The sequence below is a fragment of the Pongo abelii genome, chromosome 6, assembly GCF_028885655.2.
Source record: "Pongo abelii isolate AG06213 chromosome 6, NHGRI_mPonAbe1-v2.0_pri, whole genome shotgun sequence".
Classification (NCBI taxonomy): domain Eukaryota; kingdom Metazoa; phylum Chordata; class Mammalia; order Primates; family Hominidae; genus Pongo; species Pongo abelii.
In genome coordinates, this window is record NC_071991.2 from 130,936,503 (window position 1) to 130,962,056 (window position 25,554).

General features: G+C 39.5%; 1 protein-coding gene across 9 annotated transcripts in view; it reads left to right on the forward strand.

Annotated features, from left to right (window-relative positions):
- EXOC4 (exocyst complex component 4) overlaps positions 1–25,554 on the forward strand; it is an 870,395-nt gene that overhangs the window by 343,873 nt on the left and 500,968 nt on the right. For 4 of the 9 annotated variants that reach the window (XM_054558840.2, XM_054558838.1, XM_054558841.1 and 1 more), the window contains exon 10: positions 11,590–11,712. In XM_054558840.2, coding sequence (XP_054414815.1) covers positions 11,590–11,712 — 123 coding nt within the window. 9 annotated transcript variants of the gene reach the window in all.

A 25,554-nucleotide genomic window follows, 5' to 3' on the forward strand; every position in this document is an offset into this window, starting at 1 on the left:
GGTTTCCCATTTCACCCTTTAAAAATATTAAGTGATATCCTAAATACAAACCAAATGCTTTTTGTTTCAGTATTTATGGTTTGCTTATTTGTGGTTTTCTGTTTAGTGGTTAATAATTTACTTACCATTAAGAAAAATATTAGCAGATTTTTTTTTTGCCACTATTCTCTATTTGCTGTATAAAAATGTGATGTCCAAATAAAAGGGAAATGAATGCTTACCACTTTTTTGCCTTCTTTTCAGCTTTTTGGGTGTAATTCTGTTTTAACTAATAATTAAATATATGGCCAGGTGCAGTGGCCCATGCCTGTAATCGCAGCACTTTGGGAGGCGGTGGCGGGCAGATTACCTGAGGTCAGGAGTTCAAGACCAGCCTGGCCAACATGGTGAAACCCTGTCTCTACTAAAAATACAAAAATTAGCTGGGCATGGTGATTCCTACTCAGGAAGCTGAGGCACGAGAATCGCTTGAACCCAGGAGCTGGAGGTTGTAGTGAGCCAAGATCGCACCATTGCATGCCAGACTGGGTGACAAGAGTGAGACTCAGTCTCAAAAAAGTGTGTGTGTGTGTGTGTGTGTGTGTGTATGTATGTGTATGTATATGTGTGTATATGTGTGTGTGTGCATGTGTGTGTGTGTGTATGTGTATACACACAAGGGAGACTTCAAAAGGTCATGGATAAAAGGAATTAAAAGATACAAAATAAAAATATAAACTTTATTTCTCAACATAAGCTCCATCAAGGTCAGGACACTTTTATAAGTGATGGTATCAGCCATTTAGTCCTTCCCTAAAGAACTGAGGGTACTGGGAACCTAACCATGTCAGTGCCATCTTTTTTACATTACTAACTGAAGAAAAATGGGTAGCCTTTAAAGATTTTTCAAGATTACCTGGACATTTTTCTGCTAAAAGTTTGGCTAACTTTCTCAAAACTCTGTCATAATAAGCAGATGATATCATTCTTTGGCCCTCTAGAAAGCTGATAAGGAGAATGCCCTGAGCATCTCAAAAAACTGTTGCCAAGACCTTTGCTCTTCACCTGTCCATTTTTGCTTTGACTGGACCCCTTCCACCTGTTGGGAGGCATAGCTTTGGGCTTTGTCTTCAGGATCACACTGGTAAAGCCATGTTCTGTCTCCTGTTACAGTTCTTCAGAGAAGTGCTTCAGGATCTTGATCATTCTTGTTTAAAATTTCCATTGAAAGCTCTGCTCTTGTCTGCAGTAGATCTGAGCACAACAGTTTTGCCACACAGAGTGGAAAGTTTGCTCAACTTTAATTTTTCAGTCAGGAGTGTAGGTAAGCTGAACCAGATGGAATGTCTACAATGTTGGCTATTGTTTGTGCTGTTCATTGTCGGCCCTCTTTAATTAGGGCATGAACAAGATTGAGTTTTTCCTCACAAATTGATGTGGATGGTCTGCTGCTGTAGGCATCATCCTCAAGATTGTCTTGTCCCTTCTGAAAATGAGTCATCTATTTATAAACTGCTGATTTCTTTGGGACATTGTCTCCATCATCTTTACATAAAGAATCAATAATTTTGATGCAGGATTTTTTATTCCTTAGTTCAGCTAAAATCCAAGTTATTGTCTCACAACCAGAAAAAATTAGGCATGCGAACACATTTAAAGGTGAGGAGAGTGGAATTTATTAAAAGAAATCTGTCAGCAGAAAAGACGGGGTTCCTGCTAATAGGCTCCCACCTCACAGATTGAATACCAGGCCACCACACACAAGCTGAAGACCCCTGGCTCCTCTCCTTGTCTAAGGCTCGAATTTCTGTTGTCTCCACCCCATTTTCCCAGTGCACATGCAGGCCCCTGGCCTGTTGTGGGCATGCTCAGGCAAGACCTTGTGCAGGTTCCTTTCTCTGCCTCCTGTATCTATCAATTTCACCTCTCTTCCACCCAAGCTTCACCACATTTTTTTTCTATTTTTTAAATGTAATTAATTATTATTTTTATTTTAGAGATAGATTCTCACCCTGACACCTAGGATGGAGTGCAGTATAACAATCATAGCTCCTTTTGATATGGACAGGAGGCAGGGAAATACTGGGTAGAAAAGGGCAGGGTCCTCGGCAAGGGCTCCACCCTCAAGCCTGAACCCGCAGCCCAAAGTGAGAACATACATTCCTCTTTTCTCACCCAAATGCTGCCCTTTCTAAAATCACCCTAGCCTGCTCTGCCCCATCCTGTACCCATAAAAACCCCAGGCTCCACTGGCAGAGGAGCGGGGCAGAGTGGCAGGGAAGGAGAGAAGAGAAGAAGCAACCATAGGTCAGGGAGAAGCAGCTTGACTTCAGAGGGATGGCTTGATGGTGAGACTTCGGGGAAGAGTTTGGCTGGAGATGGCCGAACCTCTGGGGAAGACCACCTTTCCACTGCATCCCCTTTCCAGCTCTCCATCCCTCTGAGAGCCACTTTTGTCAGTAATAAAATCCCTTGCATCTACCATCTTCAATTCATTACTGTGACTTGATTCTTCCTGGATGCCGAACGAGAGCTTGGGATACAGAGGGCTGTCACACTGAGCTGTTAAACACTTAGCCATCGATGGACAGCAAAGCTAAGAGGGCACAGTATAACATTCCCTCTGGGGCATCACAGATCATGGGCAGGGCACCTCCCTAGACACTGCTACATGGCTGATACAGGGCTCAGCCCTGCTGGTGCCCAAAGGCACTTGCCTCCAGCCCCTGCACCTGCTTACCTGTGTGCTCCCCATACTGTGCGGGGTTGAGGGCTGTGGGCCGAGTAAAGAAGCCACTTTCTTCGGGAGTCCCACAAAAGGGCCAAGGGAACAATCCCATTTCAATTGCAGCATCTCCTGAGTTGCTGAGAGCATAGGCATGTACCACCACACCTGGCTAATTTTTAAAATTTTTTTGTGGAGATGGAATCTCACTGTGTTCCCCCATGCTGGCCTCAAACTCCTGGACTCAAACTGTCTTCCCACTTCAGCCTCCCAAAGTGCTGCTGATTACAGGGTGAGCCTTGGCACCCCAGCCTTCACCATAATTTTGATGTTCATTCTTGCCTCAATTTTAACAGAATTCATGTTGCCCTGTTAGAGGCTCTTTTCAAACTGATGTTTTATCCTTTTTAGTGCCTCAAACTAGATCCTGTTCAGGCATGCTATAGCAAGCTTATTTTGATACAAAAAATGTTTGAAACCCATGCATAGTTTTTTCATATGCATTTTCTCTGAACTTTTTAAAGACCTGGGGGGTGTGCGCGTGTGTGTGTGTGTGTGTGTGTGTGTGTGTATTTTCTAGCAATACCGTCTCTTTTCTTTCATTTTGCACTCTATATTTTTGTAAAAAATACATCTTTGGATCTAAGTGGCCGATATGAATTTGTTGAGACTAACAGTTTTTCTGCAGAAGTGAGTTTCCTCAGGTCTGTGCACTGCTGGTCAGAATGGACTGCTCTGTAAAAGGTGACACTTGGGTTTGTGGAATGAATGCATGTAGGTTGGGGAATCAATTAAAAACACTTTCATTTTCTCTGTGCTGTGGCAACAAGGTGGATACAGGTAGACACACGTGGAGCAGTGATGTGTGTTGTGATCCTGAGAGTGCCCTTTGAATCTGCTGAGCGAAACAGTTTTTGAATTTTTTTCCACTCAGTACTCTAAAATTCACCTCCTGGGATTATTCTTTGGCTAAAGAAAAGTATGCCAACGTGTAGCAAAATCTGGACTTGAGTTCTTTGCAGGCATTTCTTTCTTTTCTTTTTTCTTGTTTTTTTGAGACAGAGTCTTTGCTCTCTTGCCCAGACTGGAGTGCAGTGACATGATCAGATCTTACTGTAACTTCAAACTCCTGTGCTCAAGTGATCTTCCTGCTTCAGCCCCATGGGAAGTTGGGACTACAGGTGTGTGCCACCACATCCAGTGAATTTTAAAAAAAAATTTCTGTATAGATGGGATCTTGCCATGTTGCCTAGGCTGGTCTTGGATTCCTGGGCTCAAGCAATCCTCCTGCCTTGGCCTCCCACAATATGGAAAACATTTCCATTTGGCTACTTTAGTGCATACAGGAATGTTTATACCTTGGGAATATCTGGAGAGTCCTAGAAAGATCTACCCAGCAACTAAATTGGTAGTTATTAATTTTTTTAAATTGTATTTTTGAGACAAATTTCACTCCATCATCCAGGCTGGACTGCAGTGGTGCAATCTCGGCTCACTGCCACCTCTGCCTCCTGGGTTCAAGTGATTCAAGTGCCTCAGCCTCCTGAGTAGCAGGAATTACAGGCGTGTGCCACCGTACCCGGCTATTTTTTTTTTTTTCCGACATGGAGTCTCACTCTGTCTCTAGGCTGGAGTGTAGTGGCACAATCTCAGCTCACTGCAACCTCCGACTCCTGGGTTCAAGAGATTCTCCTTCCTTAGCCTCCCGAGTAGCTGGGATTACAGGCACGCACCACCATGCCCAGCTAATTTTTGTATTTTTATTAGAGACGGGGTTTCACCATGTTAGCCAGGATGGTCTCGATCTCCTGACCTCGTGATCCACCCGCCTCGGCCTCCCAAAGTGCTGGGATTACAGGCGTGAGCCACTGCGCTTGGCCCATGCCTGGCTGTTTTTTGTATTTTTAGTAGAAACTGGGTTTCACCATGTTGGCCAGGCTGGTCTCAAACTCCTGACCTCAAGTTATCTGCCCACCTTGGCCTCCCAACATCCTGGGATTACAGGCATGAGCCACTGTGCCTGGCCTAAATTGGTAGATATTAAAGCTTATACTTTCAAAATTAGGCAAGTCTTTTGTTTTGGTATCAGTATTTCTTGTCATTCTGGATTTTTTTGTGAAAGATTGGAGAGCAAAAGTGGTATGAACGTTGTCAATTCTGTACCGTAGTAAGTAAGCACTGTGATGCTATTTCATTTTGTTTTTACAAGTGAAACAGGAGAATGAATCACATATCAGCAAGAAGAGGTTTGTTAAGGCAAGATTGGAGATGCTGCTTCCTTGTTTTGGTTGTGGAGTCTGATCTTTCTTCATTTGTTCTTGGTATCTCTTGTTCACTATCTGACATTAACTCCGATAATCCTTACCCAGCAGGCATAACCTTCAGAGTCGAGCAGAATTCAGCTAGAAATCTTTAAGCCACAGGCCATCTTGCTCCCTGAATCACTAATGTGTAATTATATTGTGTGTGATTATAAAATGGGAATCAATGTGTTTTGGGGAGTCTGGATTTCTGGATTGAGAAGAATAACTGATGAAGTTCAGTTGTCAGATCTATATGGTGAATTATCATAGGGGATGTTTATGGATGAAAGCTCTTGAATTATAGAAATCTCTCCTGATTCTAGATTCCTTTTCAGTTCTGTTTCCCACACATCAAAAGGCTTTCAAAGATAATCCTTTCCTCTACTTGTCACAACTCCTGCACCTTGCTTTTCTAAATTTTTGGAAGAGTGTTTCTGTAATAGATGAGCAAGCATATTTTAGCAAATATAGTAAAATAGATAACATTCTTAAGAATAATATGCAAAATTATTAAGCAAACAGAAGTAGACCAGTTTTGTGTTTTATTCTGATTAAATATTAAAACAAGAATTTTGTATTGGGACACACATTTTATGTAGTTATGTGACAATGTAGAAAGTTTAATTATTTTTAAAGAATGAATTTATCAAAAAATGCCTGTGCCTAACTGTAGATTAAAGTAATGTTCTTCTAACAAGTAGAATTGAAGCAATTAAAGAGACTATCCTCAAACTGAGATAGTCATATTGACCATTCTGAGTGTTATTGAGGCAAAACTGTGTTAAGATGAACTGAGACAGTAATCTTAGAATCTAAGAATTGTCAGAACCCTTAAATGTGAACCACTTTGATGCAAAGTATCTGTTGCTTCCCATTAACCAAAAAGAGAGTTGATATGTGAGTCTTTGTATATTAGAGAGACAGTGGCTAAAAAGTAACTGGAAGAAAATAAAATCAGATAATGAGAGATAGAGTAAAAAAAGAATGAATAATATTTTCATTTGAAGACCTTTCTCTCTCCTTTTCATTTGGCAAATATTATTGAGATCCTACCATGTGCTAGACAGTGTTTTGGGCAAGGGGTATAGGCCCTGAATAAAACACACTAGGTCTCTGCTTTCATGGAGGTTACATTTGTTATAGAGAGTCAATGAGACAAGAAATAAATAAGCTTAAGTCTTTTTTTTTTTTTTTTTTTGAGACGGAGTCTCGCTCTTTCACCAGGCTGGAGTGCGATGGCATGATCTTGGCTCACTGCAACCTCCGCCTCCTGGTTCAAGTGATTCTCCTGCCTCAGCCTCCCGAGTAGCTGGGACTACAGGTGCATGCCGCCACGCCCAGCTAATTTTTGTATTTTTAGTAGAGATGGAGTTTCACCCTGTTGGCAAGGATGGTCTCAGTCTCTTGACCTCGTGATCCACCTGCCTCAGCCTCCCAAAGTGCTGGGATTACAGACATGTACCAGTGCGCCCGGCCAAGCTTGAGTCTTCTTAAGCCTACTCTGGCTCAAGAGCCTGCCGGAATAAAAAAAAATTAATTAATTAATAAGCAGATCTGATTATGGGAAGTATAATGATAAAAATGAAGCAGTTGAGGGGACAGAGTAATGATGGGAGTAGGTGTCAGTTGCTATTTCAGATCCAATGGTCAGGGAATGCTTCCCTGATAAGGTGAGGTTTGAGCAGGAACTGAAGGAAGTCAAAGAACCATGCAGATACAGAGGCAGGGGTGGAGGAAGTTGTTGAGGACTAGCAAGGAAACCAGTGTGGATGGAGGAGTGTAGGTAATGGGGAGAGTAGGTGGATGAGATCAGAGAGGACTTTTTTCCCCATGGAGGAAAGGAAGAGAAGGAGGATGGAACCCAGAAGACTGTGCAGGAACATGCAGGAGAATCAGAGCAAGTGGTATCCTGGAGGCCAAGAGAAGAAGGGAGGTGATCAATAGTATGTGTCAAATGCTGCTGATACTCCCAGAAGTAGTGAACAAAGTTCTTGGTCCTACAACCTAGAAAGTCTGTCTCTACCTTTCCCCTGTCCTTTGTCCCTTGCTATGAGGTCTTTAATTTCTATAAATAATTTGCTTTTATTGCATATGCTGTTCTTAAGACTTTTCCCACAAATGTCTATTTTGCATACTTCATTAGATTAGCTTCTACTTTTATGGGATGAATTATTTCTGATGTGCTTGTTTTGTATGTTTGTATGTCAGAAAAACATTTTTTAGTTCTTTCTATGTGTCAGGCATTGTGCTGAGCACTTTATGTGCATGATCTCGTTTAATCCTTGTTATAGCCTTATGAGCTATAACTCCCCTTATCCCCATTTTACTGATATGGAAAATAGTGATCAGAGAGGTTTAGAAATCAGTGCAAGGTCACATAATTAGTCAGTGGCAGAATTATTTTTTTAAACGTCAGTCTTTCTCATTCTAAAATTTTCACTCCTAGCGACAAGAAGTTCCTTCCTATACCTCGCACTGTCTTCTCACCAAGTATCTCTACTCTTAGAGGTTTTCTAAGAAGCTGATGGAAAGGCTCAGATTCTAAAATCTCCGCCTGTACCTACCCACCGTGCCTCTGTCTTCTCTGGATTCTCCTACAGAGCTGAAGCCCAGATTCTGGCACCCCTGTCTGCCTGTCTTTGTCCTGGCTAAGTGTGGCTCCCAACCAGCCCCACCTTTTCCCCACACTCCCATTTGCTTTGCTCCAACATGCTCTCTTTGTATGATGCTATTCACATGTCTTCCGCCTCTGCCCTTGTCTTCATATGCCTTTCATCTGTGTAATTTCTTTCTCTCATCTCACAGCCTAAATGGTGCATTTCTTTGGTGTCTCAATCCTTGACCTAATCTAGATTTCTTTCTTGCTATTTAGTGAAAACTTTATTTGGTTATTTTATTTCACATTGGAAAAAGAAAATGTTCCATGGATTTTTGAGAATTTCTGTGATTTCTGGCTGTTTTTTTATGTTTCATAATGTGCTGCCTCATTTTGGAGAAAAGACAAAAATAGGCTAACTTTGTTTTAAAACCAGGGAAAATGTGCATAGAATTGTTCATATTTGCAAAATGAATTAATAGAACTACTTAAAATTAGATTTTCCTTCTTTAAACTCCCGTTCTTTATCCTCTGTTTCCATAACTCAGCTATGTATTTTTGTTTGTTTGTTTATAATCGTTTGTTGTGTTTGGAGCTTGGTAAAAGAATGAAATGATTTTGTAGAGAAATTCACTCTTCCCCCTAATAATGTGGCTCCCCCATAAGTGCAAAAGACATCTCTCAAATAGGGTGAACTTTAGTTACATTACAGGGGGTGGGTTTCAGCTTCATTTCCCTGCCAGTATCATGGTTTTTCCCTTTTCCAAGTACAAACTTCATCTTCAACTTGGTTCCAAGATGGGCGCTAGTGTGCCCAGCATCATAGCTCTCATAGCTATAAAATCCACTCAGGACCTTCAGAGCCAGCAAAGGCTCATCTCTTTCTCACTCTCCTTTATAAAGCAAGTGAACCTTTACGGGAAGACCCCACATCTCATTAGCCTGAATTGTAGACCTTGCCTGTATCTATTTATGGCCAAGGACTTCGGGTCAGCCTCCCATGAAGCATCCAGCTATCCAGAAGAATAGAATCAGGGTTCTTTTTAGAGGAAGCAATCAGGGAGGATATGAATCTAGGTTGACAGCCAAATTTTTAGTTCGTCTTCTTCAGTATATGTGGAATATCCCCTCAGCCAGCCAGATTGTCCAGATCAAGTTTGGTGAATAGCGCAGAGATAATTCATGTCACTGGAGCAGCCCCACTCCTCACCTTTATTGGTGTGGATTAGATTCTGCTGCAAGTAGCAAAGACCTAAACAATGGCCTCTACAAGATGGACATTTCCCCTTCTCACTTACAAGTCGGGTGTAGTTCAGGGCTGATATGACAGCCTTGTTCCATAGAATCCTTGGAGGCCAGGCGCGGTGTCTCATGTCTGTAATCCCAGCACTTTGGGAGGCCGAGGCAGGTGGATCACCTGAGATTGGGAGTTCGAGACCAGCCTGAACCAACATGGAGAAACTCCGTCTCTACTAAAAATACAAAATAAGCCAGACGTGGTGGCACATGCCTTTAATCCCAGCTGCTCGGCAGGCTGAGGCAGGAGAATCGCTTGAACCCAGGAGGCGGAGATTGCGGTGCGCTGAGATCACGCCATTGCACTCCAGCCTGGGCAACAAGAGCGAAACTCTGTCTCAAACAACAACAACAACAACAAAAACGATTCCTTGGAAAGTTAGGCTTCTTCCAGCTCATTCTTTGGCTAAACTGTGGTCCAAAATGGTGGCCGTTGCAGCTACTGAATGGAGAAAGGAACAGAGTATTTAGGTTAGTGCAAAAGTAATTGCGGTTTTTGCCAATAAAAGTGATGTCATCACACCTGTAATCCGAGCACTTTGGAAGGCTGAGGGGGGCAGATCATCAGAGGCCAGGAGTTCGAGATCAGCCTGGCCAACATGACGAAACCCCATCTCTACTAAAAATACAAAAAATTAGCCAGGCATGTTGGTGGCGGGTACCTGTAATCAATCCCAGCTGCTCTGGAGGCTGAGGCAGGAGAATTGCTTGAACCCGGGAGGCGGAAGCTGCAGTGATCCGAGATGGCACCATTACACTTCAGCCTGGGCAATAAGAGCAACACTGTCTCAAAAAAAAAAAAAAAAAAAAAAAAAAAAAAGTGATGGCAAAAACCTCAATTACTTTTTCCACCACCCTAATAGAGACAAAAGGCTTATACCAGCTATCATTTCAGAAATATTCTAAGAAGCTACCACGTAACACTTCTGCTTGTGCCTCACAGGACAAAAGCCTTACCTAACTACAAAGGAGGGCCAGAAGTGTAGTCTTAATTCTGAGAAAAAATCGGGAGAAAAATTATTGGCCACAGCTAACAGTTTCTGCTGCACCCTCATCTAATCACCTGAGTTAATTATGTTAGTGAACAGATAATCAATTACTTAATATTTGGACTTTGTTTATCTCCATTTGTCCTTTTGAAAGCTGTGCCAATATCAGCAGAATGATGTCTGATGTTCTAGAGACTGCAGAACTTATTGTATGTGGCTGTCCTGCCTGGCATAGCAGCCACAAGTCACGTGAAGCTATTGAGTTCTTAAAATGTGGCTAATGCAACTGAGGAACCAAATTTTAAATTTAATTTAAATTAAAAACTGATACTTGATTCAATTTTTGGAATCTTTTAATTGTGTCTAGAACAACTAGGGTATGTGAGTCTACTTTTGCAACTGTACATTTTATAAAATCTAAATATAGATCAGGTATTTCCAATAAACATTTAACATCTGAATTGAGTTATACTCTAAGTATAAAATGCAAACTGGGCCGGGTGTGGTGGATCATACCTGTAATCCCAGCACTCTGGGAGGCTTAAGCGGGTGGATTACCTGGGGTCAGGAGTTTGTGACTAGCCTGGCCAACATGGTGAAACCTTGTCTCTACTAAAAAATACAAAAAATTAGCTGGGCGTGGTGACAGGCGCCTGTAGTCCCAGCTACTCTGGAGGCTGAGGCAGGATAATTGCTTGAACCCACTAGGCACAGGTTGCAGTGAGCCAAGATCGCGCCACTGCATTCCAGCCTGGGCAACAGAGCGAGACGCCATCTCCGATAAATAAATAAATAAAATAAAATGCAAACTGGATTTCAAAGACTTTAGTATGAATAAAATATCTCAATTTTAAAATGTGACTACCTGTTTGCATGATATTTTGGCTATATTAGGTTAAATGAGGTTAAATGAAAATATTAATGCAACTAATTTCACTTGTTTCATTTTACCTTTTTAATGTGGCTACTGGAAAATAAAGAATTACATATGTGACCCACATTATAGTTCCATTGGTCGGCACTGTTGTAAAGCCTCATCTCTTAATAGAGGACATGACTCTGTGTACAAATGAAGAGGCTTCTTAGTATCTCCTGATTTCAGAAGAAACAAATTTCCAAGATGAATACAGCTGGGCCTTATCTTTTTGTCATAATGTCCTTGCTGAATGCTACTGTCTTCTTCTTTCTTTATATTCCTGTATTTCTCTACTTCTTTCACTTTATCATCCTTTTCTCAGCCTTCCCCTTAACCCTGCCTCTGCCAGAAATAGGACTTCTCTAATGGCTGTTTAACAGAAGATGACCATACTGTGTAATCTTCATGTGACATACTTTGCTGAATATGATGTATCATTGCCTCTTTGATGACAGTTACCAAATTAGCCTTTCAGACAATAATTTCCATAGCTAGATGGACCTTTTCTGGACATTCGTCATTTTTGAGATGATAAATGAGCAGAGACCAAACCTTTTATTTTTTGAAATTGTGTGGAGTATATTGTGTCCAGAGCATACCTTTTATTTACTATTTCATTTCTTTTGGTATCTCTGGTGGGTAAAGTGGTGTGATTCTTATTCTATAAAGTATAAACTCATGTCCACCTTGACATTATTACTCCAAAGTATCACACTACATGTTAACTATGGAGCAAGTATTAGAAATTGAACAGATCTCTGATTTTTTTTTTTTTTTTTTTGTAGACAGGGTCTCACTCCTGTCGCCCAGGCTGGAGTACAGTGATACAGTCATGGCTCACTGCATCCTAAACCTCCTTGGCTCAGGTAATCCTCCCACCTCAGCCTCCCAGGTAGCTGGGACTACAGGTGGGTGCCACTGTGCCTGTGTAATTTTTTGTATTTTTAGTAGAGACAGGGTTTCACCATGTTGCCGAGGAGATTCTTGAACTCCTGGCCTCAAGCAATCTGTTGGCCTTGGCCTCCCGAAGTGCTGGGATAAGTCAGGCATAAGCCACTCTCCCCTGACTTTTGAGGTCTTTGAATGTTGCTTGCGTTGCCTAGCACTTTTATTTATTTTCACCCATCAACCATCTGTGAGGATCTTGGGCAAGATGCTTCACCTTTTGGTATCTTGGTTTTCTCATTGGTTGCTTCAGTAATATTTGCTTTACCTCATAATACTTTGAGACTCAGAGGAGAATATGATTGCAAAGGCAATTTGGACACTTAGTAGCTACGTTATTATAAGCTATTGTTTACATAGACCTATTTTCTTCTTCAGTGAAATGAGAGTGGTGTAGTTTTCCACTTTCCCAATCACCTAGGTGCAGTGTACCCTCTATTATTTGCACTAATGGAGAGAATCGATGTTGCAAATTTTCCAGAAAGCCATATAATTAGAAAATCATTCAGAAAATAATTCAGCATTTACATTTACATATGGGTCTCTCTTGTGTTCCAAGAATTCATAATTCAGAAAACAAAAGCAAAATAAATACATAAATAAATAAATAAGTCTGACTCAGAAGAAAATAAGCTTTACAACTTGCCATCTTTGCCCTTTATTCCCAGTAGCCTTTTGTGGGACAGATACGTATCTATGTCTCTAACCGGTGCACAGTTCTAGCTTACAGCATTGTTGGCTTATTTTTATTTTTATTTTTTAACATTTCAAACCTTTAGTCAGACAGGAACTGACTTGTGTGAAGCATCTATCTTGTTTTCTCAGCTTCTATAGCAGTATCAACTACTTATAGATTATGCTAAGAAAGTATGTAATTAAATACTGTCAATGTACATTTGAAAGCAAGTTTGCAGTGAATCACCTATCCAGGGAATAATCCTGGGTTGTCCTCTAAGAGTACTTAGAAATGCAACAGATGTACACTGCGTTGCCCAGCCTCCCCTTTGTTTATATGCTGCTTTTTAAAAAATTGAGGAATAGGTTGTTTGGCATATTCTTTTCATAGACCTCTTTGTGATCGGGTTTTTTTCAGGGGTAAAAATCTGATTGCTTTTTTAATTCATTGAAATGCTGGATTTTGTTGTTTTATTGGTGTCCTTTGGCTTGGCATACTTATTGATAGTCCTGTTATTTTTATTTGGAGACTATCTGTTTATTAGTGGAAATATATAGTGAAAATCTTTGGAGGCCTGTATGTATGTACGTATCTGTGTGTACTTGTATGTGTATATATTTATATATATATTTTTGGAGGGAGATACATATTTTTCAAAAATTAAGGATTAGTTCATTCCCTTCAATTCTAATAGGCCATAAATCACTCTGAATTGTTATGTATCTATCCCACCATTATATTCACATTTCCTGGTGGACATGATCTTTATAAATGAATAAAACATTTCAATCCAGCCTCTCCCTCCCCATCTTCGTGTTCCTTTCCCACTGCTACTTTCCCTACTTCTCTCATAGTTGGAAAAAGAGAAATCCCCTTGAAGTGGGAGTGGAGCAGACAGGATGGGCTAGCAGTTTCTGCCTTCCTTCTCTTTCCTCCATCATGACAGAGAACAGCTCCCCTGTGCTCTCACCAGTCACAGTAGCAGTGGTGGCAGCTGCTGTATCTTAAGGTGTGATTGTGGCCTTTGCCATTTCACCAGGATGTTGCCTAAAAATAGAGCTACTGGTGGAGTTAAGTCAAGCCACATGGCTTCCTGAACATCGGGGATGTGTGTCTATTGCCAGCTTGGCACTGAAAATGCTCTATCCCAAATTTCTGCTTTGAAGAAGGCCTCCAGAACATCTCTGGGGCATGGAGGCAATCCAATCCAGATCCTGCACCTGCCCACCCAGCTGGTCACCAATTTTACAGGTTCATATTTTTCAGTACTTTTGTTAACTATATAACCTGAACTGGGTGACTGCATGCCTAAATGGCAGTATATGTGTGTGTATGTTTGTAAAAATATACAACTCCAAATAGGTTGTATGTGATATCATAAACAAATTTGTATCTATAGAAGGTGCATATATGTAAGGGTTTTGGAATTTTGCTAAATTGAGTCCAGCATGATACTGACACACTGGCTTTTATGAAATTGGTTTTTATTAAAATCTGCAGGTTGTTCTTGTACTGGCAATGGCTTTGATTAAGCAGTGTAGTAGGGTCATATCCTAGAATAACAGCATTTCCAAATCCCTGGCTGTTTTTGAAAGAATTGTGATTAAAGTTCTGGCTCTTTTCCCATGATTACTAATGTCTGCTGAGGGTTGAGTTTCCCAGGTTGTTATTGGCGATTGAGTTGTGTGGCAGCCCCTTGTGCTTTCTTGTCGATATCAGTGGCATTCTCCAGGGGGAAGTGATTTCACATTGAAATGCGAGAACTAAAAGCTGTAACAAAATTAACACAGGGTCTAGGGTTTCTGATGTGACTACAAAACTAGAATGGGAATGTTTCCTAAAGCCTAATTCATCTGTGATTGAATTTCAGACTAAACAAAGCTGCCATGATGAGAAGGTACAGAAACCCTTCTAAAAGAGATTATGGATGAACAGATTGAGAAACATGATATGGCAGGGCAAAGTCTAGACAATCATATATTTCAGCTTCATCTGGGCCTTTCTTCTTGACAGGTGTGTTCTGTGCCTTGGCATGAGCAGCTCAGGCAGCAGCTCACTTGGGAAAGCCTGTGCTGTTAGGAATGATCTCTTTGCAGTGGGAAATGGAAAATGAGCTCCATTCTTATATAATATGTAGGAAAAAATAAGTGTTGTGTGTGTTGGGTGGCAGGCATGGCTCCCTAGGTTTTAAGATGTATTGTGGAATTATGGTTGTCTGAAAACAATTATTTAATGTCTACTACTACCCCAGTTAATGATATGCTCTTTTCCACATTGAAAAAATATGCAGGATTTTAGAAATCAAGAATGTATTAGGTGTTTTTTTTTTTTAATTGCTACCAAATTTAAATTTTACACAATTTTACTCTTTCATCTGCTGGTCTTTTACCTTGGAAATTCTAGAACTTAGGTGTTGATTCTCTACCTCTGTAGGTTATGAAGTGCTTGAGGTAGAGCACTGTATTTTAGACTCTTTGTTTTCTCTCTAGGTGCCATACTCAAAATAGTTTTGTAATGCCTGTCTGGATTGATTTAGAGCTTCTTCTTTGTGCTCTACAAAAAATAATTTTTAAACTCAAATGCATCTTCATGCAGATACCTAAATACAGTCGTTTCTCACTCAAAGATGGGGGTATCTTTTGAGAAGTGCATCATTAGGTGATTTCATCATTTTGTGCACATCATAGAGTGTACTTCCACAAACATGGATGGTATAGCCTACCATACACCTAGGTTATATGGTATAGCCTGTCGCTCCTGGTATAGTTTATGATATGCCTGCTGCTTTATAAACCTGTACAACATGTTACTGTACTACATGTACAACGTGTAGGCAATTGTAACAAAAGGGGTATTTGTGTATCTAAACATATGTAAACGTAGAAAAGATACAGTAAAAATACAGTTTTAAAGTAAAAATGGTCCATCTGTATGGGGCTTTTACCCTATGAATAGAGCTGGCAAGACTGGAAATTCTCAAGTGAGTGAGTGACGAGTGAATGTGAAGGCCTAGGGCATTACTGTATTCTACTGTAGATGTTATGAATATCATGCACTTAGGCTACACTTAATTTATAGAAAATATTTTAATTTATTAATAAACAGCTTACTGTAACTTTTTTCCTTTATAAGTTTTTATTTTTCAACTTTTTTACTCTTGTAATAACACAGCTTAAAACACAAACACAATGTACAACTGTACAAAAATATTTTCATTATATCCTTATTCTGTAAGCTTTTTTCTAATTTCAGAATTGTTTTTTTTTTTTTTTTTTTTTTTTTTTTTTTTTTACTTTTTAAACTTTTTCATTAAAAACTAGGATATAAACACACACGTGAGCCCAGGCCACACAGGGTCAGGATCATCAGTATCACTGTCTTCCACCTCCACATCTTGTCCCACTGGAAGGTCTTCAGGGACAATATCATGCATGGAGCTGTCAGCTCTTATGATAACAGTGCCTTCTTCTGGAATACCTCCTAAAGGACCTGCCTGAGGCTGCATTACAGTTATCTTTTTTTATAAGTGAAAGGAGTACACACCAAAATAATGATAAAAGTGTAGTATAGTAAATACATAAACCATATCATAGTCATTTATTATCATTAGTAAGTAATGTATAATGTTTGTAATTGTATGTGCTATACTTTTATATGACTGGTGGTTCAGTAGGTTCGTTTATACCAGCCTCAGTACAATATGTAAGTATTGCATTGCATTGTGAGATGTTAGAACAGCTACGCCGTCACTAGTTGACAGGAATTTTTCTGCTCCATTAGAATGTTACAGGACCATCATGGTATATGCTGTCCATCATTGTCTGAAACATCACTGTATGTATGGAACATGACTGTAATTAAAATGATCTTTTCTTTGAGTGAGTTCTGAACTTGACACACTTGGTACTGCTCCTTCAGCTCTGGTTTCATCTTTGCTTTCACTTATAGCACTGATTTCTTTTTCTTTTCTTTCTTTCCTTTTTATTTTTTTGAGACAGAGTCTCTCTCTGTTGCCCAGGCTGGAGTGCAGTGGTGCAATCTTGGCTCACTGCAACCCTCACCTCTTGGATTTTAGTGATTCTCCTGCCTCAGCCTCCTGAGTAGCTGGGATTGCAAGCATGCGCCACCACACCCAGCTAATACTTTTTATTTTTCGTGGAGATGGGATTTCACCATGCTGTCCAGGCTGGTCAAGAGCTCCTAACCTCAGGTGATTCACCCACCTCGGCCTCCCAAAGTGCTGGGATTACAGGCGTGAGCCACCACACCCAGCCTCTAGCTCTGATTTCAAGATGAAACAATGGACTTCTGGCCTAACCTCTTCTCGTCTTTCATAGGTTGTTAGGTATTCATGTAGGAATGAAAGAGAGCAGCGAAATAGTAGGTATGTCTGTGTATGAACATTAGAGACTAATTCATCAATTCTTCAACGAATGTTTTCTTAGTACACACTATTGTCAGACTCTGCTTTAGGTGCTTGAGATACGAGAGCAAACAAACCAAAGTTCCTGCAATCTTTTAATTTTTTTTGAATATTTTATTGAGATAAAATTTATAATATTTTATAGAATTGTACAATTATCACTACTATCTAATTCTATCATTTTTATCACCCCTATAGGAAGCCGCTATTCATTAATAGTCACTCTGCATCCCTCTTTCCCACAGCCGCTGGCAACCACTAATCTGTTTTCTGTCTCTATGGATTTGCCTGTTTTGGACACTAAGTATAATGGAACCATGCAACGTGTGGCCTTTATGTCTGGTTTCCGCCACTTAGCATAATGTTTTTAAGGCTCATCCATGGTATAGCATGAGTCAGTACTTTGTTTTTCCTGAAGTAAGGATGACTATTGAAGGAGCAAGCTGGGGATTGCAGGTGGGTCAGAGTTTGTTTTTGGACATACTAAGTTAGAGTCATGCTTAATGGAATTCTAGTGATGTTGAGAAGTTAGTTGAAAACAGAAGTCTGGAGTTCAGGAGAGAGGTCTGGGCTGGAGATATGAGTTGAGGAGTCATTAGCATATAGATGGTACTTAAAGCCACCAGGTTAAATGAAATCTGCTAGGGAGTACAGGTAGAGCAGAGAGAGGTTCAGGAGTTGAGCCTGGGGGCCCTCAAATGCTAAAAGGTCAGAAAAATGAGGTGGAATTAGCCAGGAAACCCCAGAAGGACTAGCTGGTGCGTCAGGAGGAGAATCAAGACAGTATAGGGTCCTGGAAGCTAAGTGAGAAGGTGTTTCTGGAAAGGAATGGTTAATTGTGTGAAGTGATGCTGCTAGATCTAATAAGAAAATAAGAAAAATAAGAAAGATAAGGACAGGGAATTGTTCATTGACTAAGACCATTTTAAGAAGGTAGTTTCCATACTAGCATTGACAAGAGTGAAGGCAAGGGCCTGAGAGCTGTGCATATTCCTGACCATTCCCATGCTCCTAATCCCTAACAAGTCTTCTGGCCTCCCCTTTACAGTCTGTTCCATCTCATCATGCCCTTTACCTCATTCCTGTCAGCTACCACAGAGAGTCCAGGGTTCACTAGTTATCTGCCATTTTCTGGCCCCTTATCCCCAATATTGCTCTATACATCTCTATTTCCTTCCAGTGTACATTACTTGAACTTCCCTGTTTCATCATTGCAAATCCCTCATATCCTGAATATCTTCACTGAATACTCCTTTAACCTACTTCCTAGAGCAGTTAGAATTAAACACAATCTCCCTCTTGAGAAACTGCTTCCTTTGCTGCTGTTTATTATTATTATTATTATTTATTATTATTTTTTTTTGAGGTGGAGTCTTACTCTCTTGCCCAGGCCGGAGTGCAGTGGTGCATTCTCAGCTCACTGAAATCTCCACCTCCCAGGTTCAAGCAATTCTCCTTCCTCAGCCTCCTGAGTAGCTAGAATTATAGGTGTACACCATCACACCTGGCTACTTTTTTGTATTTTTAGTAGGGGCTGGGTTTTACCATGTTGGCCAGGCTGGTCTCGAACTCCTGACCTCAGGTGATCTGCCCACATTAGCCTCCCAAAGTGCTAGGATTACAGGTGTGAGCCACCACGCCTGGCCCTTTGCTACTGTTTTAAATGGTGGCTCGTCTCCAGCACATTGGTGTGATAGCTGTCTTCCTTGTCTCTTACAGATCGTTTTCTTTCTCTTCTCTCTAAAAATTCCCATACTTTCGGATTATTCCATCTGTTATTATTTCTTGTACTCATTTATAGACCCTAGGGTTGTCCCTAGCTGTAGATCCTTTTTCTAGCTGTAGATCCTACAATGCGTATTTGCTAATAGTAATTTATTTTCTGAGTTTTGGCAAGCATCATTGTTACAGCCTGGCTTCTATGTGGTTTACAATAGTGAGGATATGTTTCTAGAGCAGTTTTTCTGAGACACTAGTAAATATGGAAGATGACAAATGCATTAATCAGGCTCCTGCCATACGGCCCTGATTTTTAAAAAATGCATGAATTTTAAATGGTTTGTATAGTTGAAAGGAGAACTTAACACATGTGTCTGACAAGCTGATCAAATGATAAAGTGAAGGAAAATTGAGCCTCAACCTTTTGTGCAGCCAGTGAAAGTAAAGGCACATTGCAGTTTTCTGAGGCAGATGGAATGTGAACAACTAATAAATCAGGTTTTGAAACATTGAAGAACAACTTATTTCAATGCATATGGTGTTGGATCTCAGACAAGATAGTATTGGAAATAAAAATAGATTCGGCAGCATCAAAAGGACATTGTACCTAAGCATTATCTGCATAACAATATTTAAATGCATTTCACAGCATCAAGCTCCGATATGTAGTAAATAAATAATTATAGGGCAACAAAAAGAGCCTTCAAGATCTCTACAGAGTTGTACATGAAAGAGATCAGAGTGAAATGGTACTATCACAAGCATTCTGTGATCATTCTAATTTCTCCATCTCTCTTGTGCTTTAAGAAGATCAGAAGACTGTAAATCGATTTATAGACTTCTTATAAGAAATACTAAAAGTAGAACTGCTGGTTATTATAATGGAGAAATTTGCATTAGTGCTTGCTATATGCTCTGTGATATAAAATGGACCATTGCATAAAACTACATACCCCTGAAGTATAAAAACAGATTTCAGAAAAGCAAACAAGCACGGCTCTGAAATTTGAATTTCATCTTCACCAAGTGAAGGGGTAGTGGGGGCAGCAAGCCAAAATTGCTATCAGTAAGTCATTTTAAAGTCATCTTTTATTGACTTTTTCAGTTGTAAATAGAGTTAGAAAATTTTCTTTTGAAATTTTGTTTTGAAATCCGGCATTTATTAGTAGAATATACTTCAACTCAAAGTTGTTCAGAATTTCATAATAGAATTTTCCTGGGGGTTTATTGTTAAGCTAGATTCTGGGATATTGGTTTAATATAGAACACTTTAATCTGAGTTTGGGACTTATTTTTTGTTAGGTAAATCGAAAACAGCAATGGAAATACATTTTCCCTTGAAAAAACAGGATGAGGAGTAAAGTGAATATTTTCTCTTATATTCCTTTAAGATATTTAGGTTAACAGTTTGTTTGATGACCCCATTTGAGTTTGTGGTAATTTCTTTCTGCCTTCTCGGAATAGATCTATATTTGTTATGATCATCAACTACTGAACACTATTAGAGATTTAGGCGTTATACTGAAATAGGATTAAAAAATGAATGTAGTGTTCAAACTTGCTGCAACAGTGTTTAGGAGTATATTGTACTAAAGACCCTAGTGGATGTGGGGAAAATTAATAAAATGGTTGTTATCTGTAGTAAATATGCTGTATTTCTTTTTTTTTTTTTTTTTGGAGACGGAATCTTGCTCTGTTGCCAGGCAAGAGTGCAGTGGCAATCTTGGCTTACTGCAACCTCTTACTCCCTAGTTCAAGCAGTTCTCCTGCCCCAGCTCCCGAGTAGCTGGGATTACAGGCACGTGCCACCACGCCCAGCTAATTTTTCTATTTTTAGTAGAGACAGGGTTTTACCATGTTGGCCAGGATGGTCTCGATCTCCTGACCTCATGATCTGCCTGCCTCGGCCTCTCAAACTGCTGGGATTACAGGTGTGAGCCACCACCCCCAACCTTAACCGGTGTATTTCTGGTAGTTTTATTTACTTATTTTGGAAGAATTTCAAATAAACACAAAATTTGGGAAAATAGTATAAATATAACTTATATGTTCATTTCTCACATTTAAGTGTCATATTGTTATCAAGATTTTACCATATTGGGTTCATCTATTTTATTTTATTTTTTTTTCTTTTTGGAAGTATTTTAAAGCAACTTCCAGACATTATGTCATTTTACCCCTGCTTGCCTGAATTCACGTCTTTAAAACCTAAGAGCAACTTCTTAGATATCCACAAATCCATCAATTGGGGTATCTAAGTGTGGGGAACTGTAATTATACATTTTGCCTCCATTTAGGGTTTACTGATTAAAAGGAGGTAATAAAAAAGGAATAATTTTTGTTGTATGGAATCCAGTATGACAGTACAGAACTTCTTCCTATTATTTTTTGTGTGGACTGTTTCCATACTTAAATTGAACTTGTAGCTGTTCCAGGTCTTGATTCAGATGTTTATGCCAAGGGATTTTTTGGCTATTGTGAATATAGCATATTCCAATTACACGTATATTGTGACTGCAGTGAGTTGGAAAATAATGATTTTCTGATATTACTAATTCATAATAGCTGTGTGGCAATTGCCATCTTCTCCTGATTGTGTGATAAGCACAGGGAATATGTAGAAGTCAGCTGAGAAGAAACATTAAAGGAGGAATATTTCCCATCAACTGCAACTCTCATATTGACACATAAGTAAAAATTTATATGTGTAAAGCATAGTTGTAACTAAACTGGGAAAAATCTGTATTTAAACATCATTGCCTTACATGTGATTTTATCCTGGGGATGGGGGAGTGATAAAATTATAAGAATCATGAGAATAGTGATAGACACAGTGGGCCAGGTAGGGTCGAGCTGACTCACCGAAGCCAATGGTGCACATCTCTTCCCACTGAACATTCTGCTTTCAGTGACATCATGTTGGTAGCTTAGAATTGGCCACGATGGGTGTAGTTACACAACAGAAATCAGCAAATGTTACAACAGGACACTAGCCTCTCTCACAGAGGTGGTTATTAAACATTGACCAAGACATCAGTAATTATAGTCCATGAACAACTTTTTACGCGTAGGATGAGAGGCTCGAATGCTGCTTTATTGGTCTGTAATCTTAGTCTTCTTAAACACTATTCTCATTGTTTCATAATCACCTGTTCCTTGATGTGTGCAATATTCCTTTTTGTTCTTGATAGACATAACTAGATGTAATTAAACTTGTTATAAATTTAATTTCCTTTCCATGATCCTCCATGACTGTGACAGAGAATTCTTTGGGGAAGTTGACACCTGCTGCAGAAGCCTTGGTAATGGTTCCTGACTTAATATTTATGGATGTAATCCCAGGGTATTTTGATGAATTCCCAGAATCTCACTGTTGGAATTGATTCTTAACATTCTAATCAATGCTTTAAATCTCCTTTATGAGACCACTTGTTGTGGTCTTTCAGCTTTTCTTAGGAAAAACAAACAAAAGACTGAAGTTGCAGGGAAGAAACTGTCTTGTAAGAAAGTCATTACTTTTTCATGCCCTTCTTAGTAAATTTTTGCTTTTATAAAGTCAGATCTGCCTTTTTGAAAGTTCCAACCTGTTTATTTTAATACTGTCTTCTAGGACCACGGAATATGATTTTAACTCCTTTTTCATCATGTAGCTTTTCACATGTCACAAGACACTAATCATATTCCTCCCCACACCTCCATTTCTCTCACCTAAACATTCCCCATTTCTTCCACTTTTTTTTATATTCTTGAATAGAGCTCTAAATCTTAAACCTGCTTTCCTCTGAGGATTCAACTCTTGTGATTGCCTCACTGCAGGGATTAGCAAAACATACAAGTGTTTCCATGTTACAGTAACTAGCATTTATAATGTCCTTTATAAAAATTTTACGAAGAACTTAACACAAATATATTTGTTCTTTTTTACTTTTTTTTTTTTTAAAGACAGGATCTCACTCTGTCACCCAGGTTGTCGTGCAGTGACGCGATTAGGGCGCACTACAGCTGTGACCTCCTGGGCTCAAGCAACCCTCCCACCTCAGCCTCCCAAGGAGCTGGGCTCACAGGCATACACCACTATTCCTGGCTGTTTTCTCTATTTTTTTTTTTTTTTTTTTTTTTTTTTGTAGAGATGGAGTTTCGCCTGAACTCCTGGGCTGAGATGATCTGCCTGCCTCAGCCTCCCAAAGGCTGGGATTACAGGCGTGAGCCATCATGCTTGGCCTTTATTTGTTCATTTAATGAGAGAATTGTGAGAGAGATTGTAGACTGGTAATGGTTAGATTGTTACTCCCCAAGAAAATAAGCCAGTGAAATAGGAATGAGAGGTGTGATGGGCTTTGGTGTAGTGGCAGAGGTTTTGTCACTTTAGCGTGGTTGATGATGGTCTCAGAAGGTATAGACCTTGTGTGCTGCTTGGCAGCGAGGAGACATTTCAGATAACTTTGCTTTGGAGCAGATAGGAAAAGCATTTTGAAGCTAGACTTTATATCAGGGTAAAAATTAAGGAAAAGATTGTGTCAGAGGTTACTCTGAGTTTTTAAAGAAATGATCTTCTGACATTTTCATTGTGTCACTCGCCTGCTCTAAATCTTTAATAGCTTTTCATTGTACTTAGGATAAAAAATGTCTTTTCCTTCATAGGACCTACCACACCCTGTTGATCTGGTCTACCTACCTCCCTTCTTCATTCATTCTCCTTCATCCCTAGTCTTCTGCACTCAACTTTTTTCGGTGCCTTGAATGTGCCCAGGGCCTTCACATATGCTCTTCCTCTGCCCAGAACACACCTTCCTCTATTCTTTACAGACCAACTCCTACCCATTCTTCAGGTCTCTGTGTGTCATTTCCATGAAATGAAGCCTGAAAGGGGTTTCCCTGGCCTTGATGTAAATTAGCCCCTAATAGATATTTTAGAGATTATTGTTAAATACTATAGAGATATTAGGGTCTCTCCTGCCATTCTCTTCTAATCTTTCATAACACAGAAGACAATTTGTAATTACATATTTATTTGCACTATTGCTGAATATCGTTTACTACATGAAAATAATCTCATTTACAATATGGTCAACTCCATGAGGGCAGGGACCATGTCACACCTACCATAGTGCCTGGTATGCAGCAAGCTGTTTAATAACAACTGTTGAAGGGTGAATGTTTGGTGCTTCCCTACAGTGTTTGTAATCTTTAGTATTCGTGTTCTTAAGAATATTTAATGACATGGGAAAACACTTAGGATAGATTATTAGGAGGAAAAAACTGACTCAGACATTTATATATATATGGTTTCAATTTTTATGTGAGTTGTGAGCTTGTGCAAATGTTTCCTTTTAGTGGGCATTTAGTGGGCATTCCCTGGTAATCTCACAATTATTTCTTCATGGGCAGATTTCTGGAACTTACTCTTACTTGCTGATATATAGAAGTATACATTTTCTGCTGACTAGATTTAATATTTAAATGATCTTATTTATATTGGATTTTACTCTTACCTCATATGCCAAGGAAGGGCTTACTGAGAAGGAGGTAGTTGCGTAAAGACCTGAGAAGGTAAGGGAGTGAGGTCTGCAGTTCTGGGGAAAGAGTGTTGACAGCAGAGGGAACAAGGTGAACACCGGTCTTACAGGTCATTTTAAGGAGTTTGGCTTTTACTTCAAATGAGATGTGAAGCCTTTGGAGCATTCTGGAGAGAAGAGTAACTGGGTTAGGCTTGTATTTTAACAGTATCACTCTGGCATGTATGACAATCCACCTACAGGGGACAAGGGTGGATGAAGAGAGACCAATTAGGAGGCCAGTAATGCAGGAGGCAGATGGTGGTGACTTGGAAGGTAGTAGCAGTGAGGGTGGTGAGAGGCACTGGGATTCTTTATGTTTTGATGACAAAATGGAAAGGATTTACTGATGGACTGGATGAGAGGTAGACAAAATACAAGAGTGAAGATGACTCCAAAGTTTTAGACATGAACAACTAAAGGTGGTTGTTCTTACCATCACCAGGACCTTGTACTGTACCTGTACATGACTGGTACTTCATAAATACTTTTTGGATGTGTAGTTGGCCCAAAACAACATGGGTTTGAACTGTGTAGGTCCATTTATGTGTGGATTTAAAAAAATAAATATATTGAACAAATGTTTGGAGATCACCTATAGTTTGAAAAAACTCAAGAGACAAAATATATAGTCTAGAAATATCAGAAAAATTAAGAAAAAGTTAGATATGTCATGAATGCACAAACTATATGTTGATATTAGTCTATTTTTATCATTTCTTAGAAAATATATGACTCTATTATAAAATTTAAAATATATCAGAACTTTTACACAAATGCAGACCATACATGGTGCCATTCACAGTAGAAAGAAATGTAAAGAAACATGAAGATGCAGTGTTAAATCATGACTGCATAAAATTAACTACAGTGCATACTGTACTATTGCAGTAATTTCGTAGTCACCTCCTATTGCTGATACTGTGAGCTCAAGCGTTGCGATTATTTGCTTAAACTGCTGTGTGATACTAATCATCTCCCTGTGAGCAGTCCATCTCTCCAGTAAATTTCATATGGCAGTGAGAAGTGATCTTTGGCAGTTCTCACGTATTTTCCATCATGTTTAGTGCAATACTGTAAGCTTTGAATAACTCCATGGAACCCATACAAAACACCATTAGTCACACTGTAAGTGCTCCCAAGAAGCAGGGGAAAGTCATGACATTACAAAAAAAAAACAAAGGTGTTGAATTGCTTGATATGTACTATAGATTGAGGTCTGCAGCTGTGGTTTCTTGCCATATCAAGATAAATGAATTCAGTGTAAGGGCTATTGTAAAAGAAAAGGAAATTTGTGGAGCTGTCACTGAAGCTGCATCAGTAGGCATGAAAACCTTGTTCTTTTCACAAAATACCTTTTTATCTGGTATTGAAAATGCAGCTTTTATGTGGGTGTAGGACTGCTATAAGAAAGGCATACCTATAGATTCTA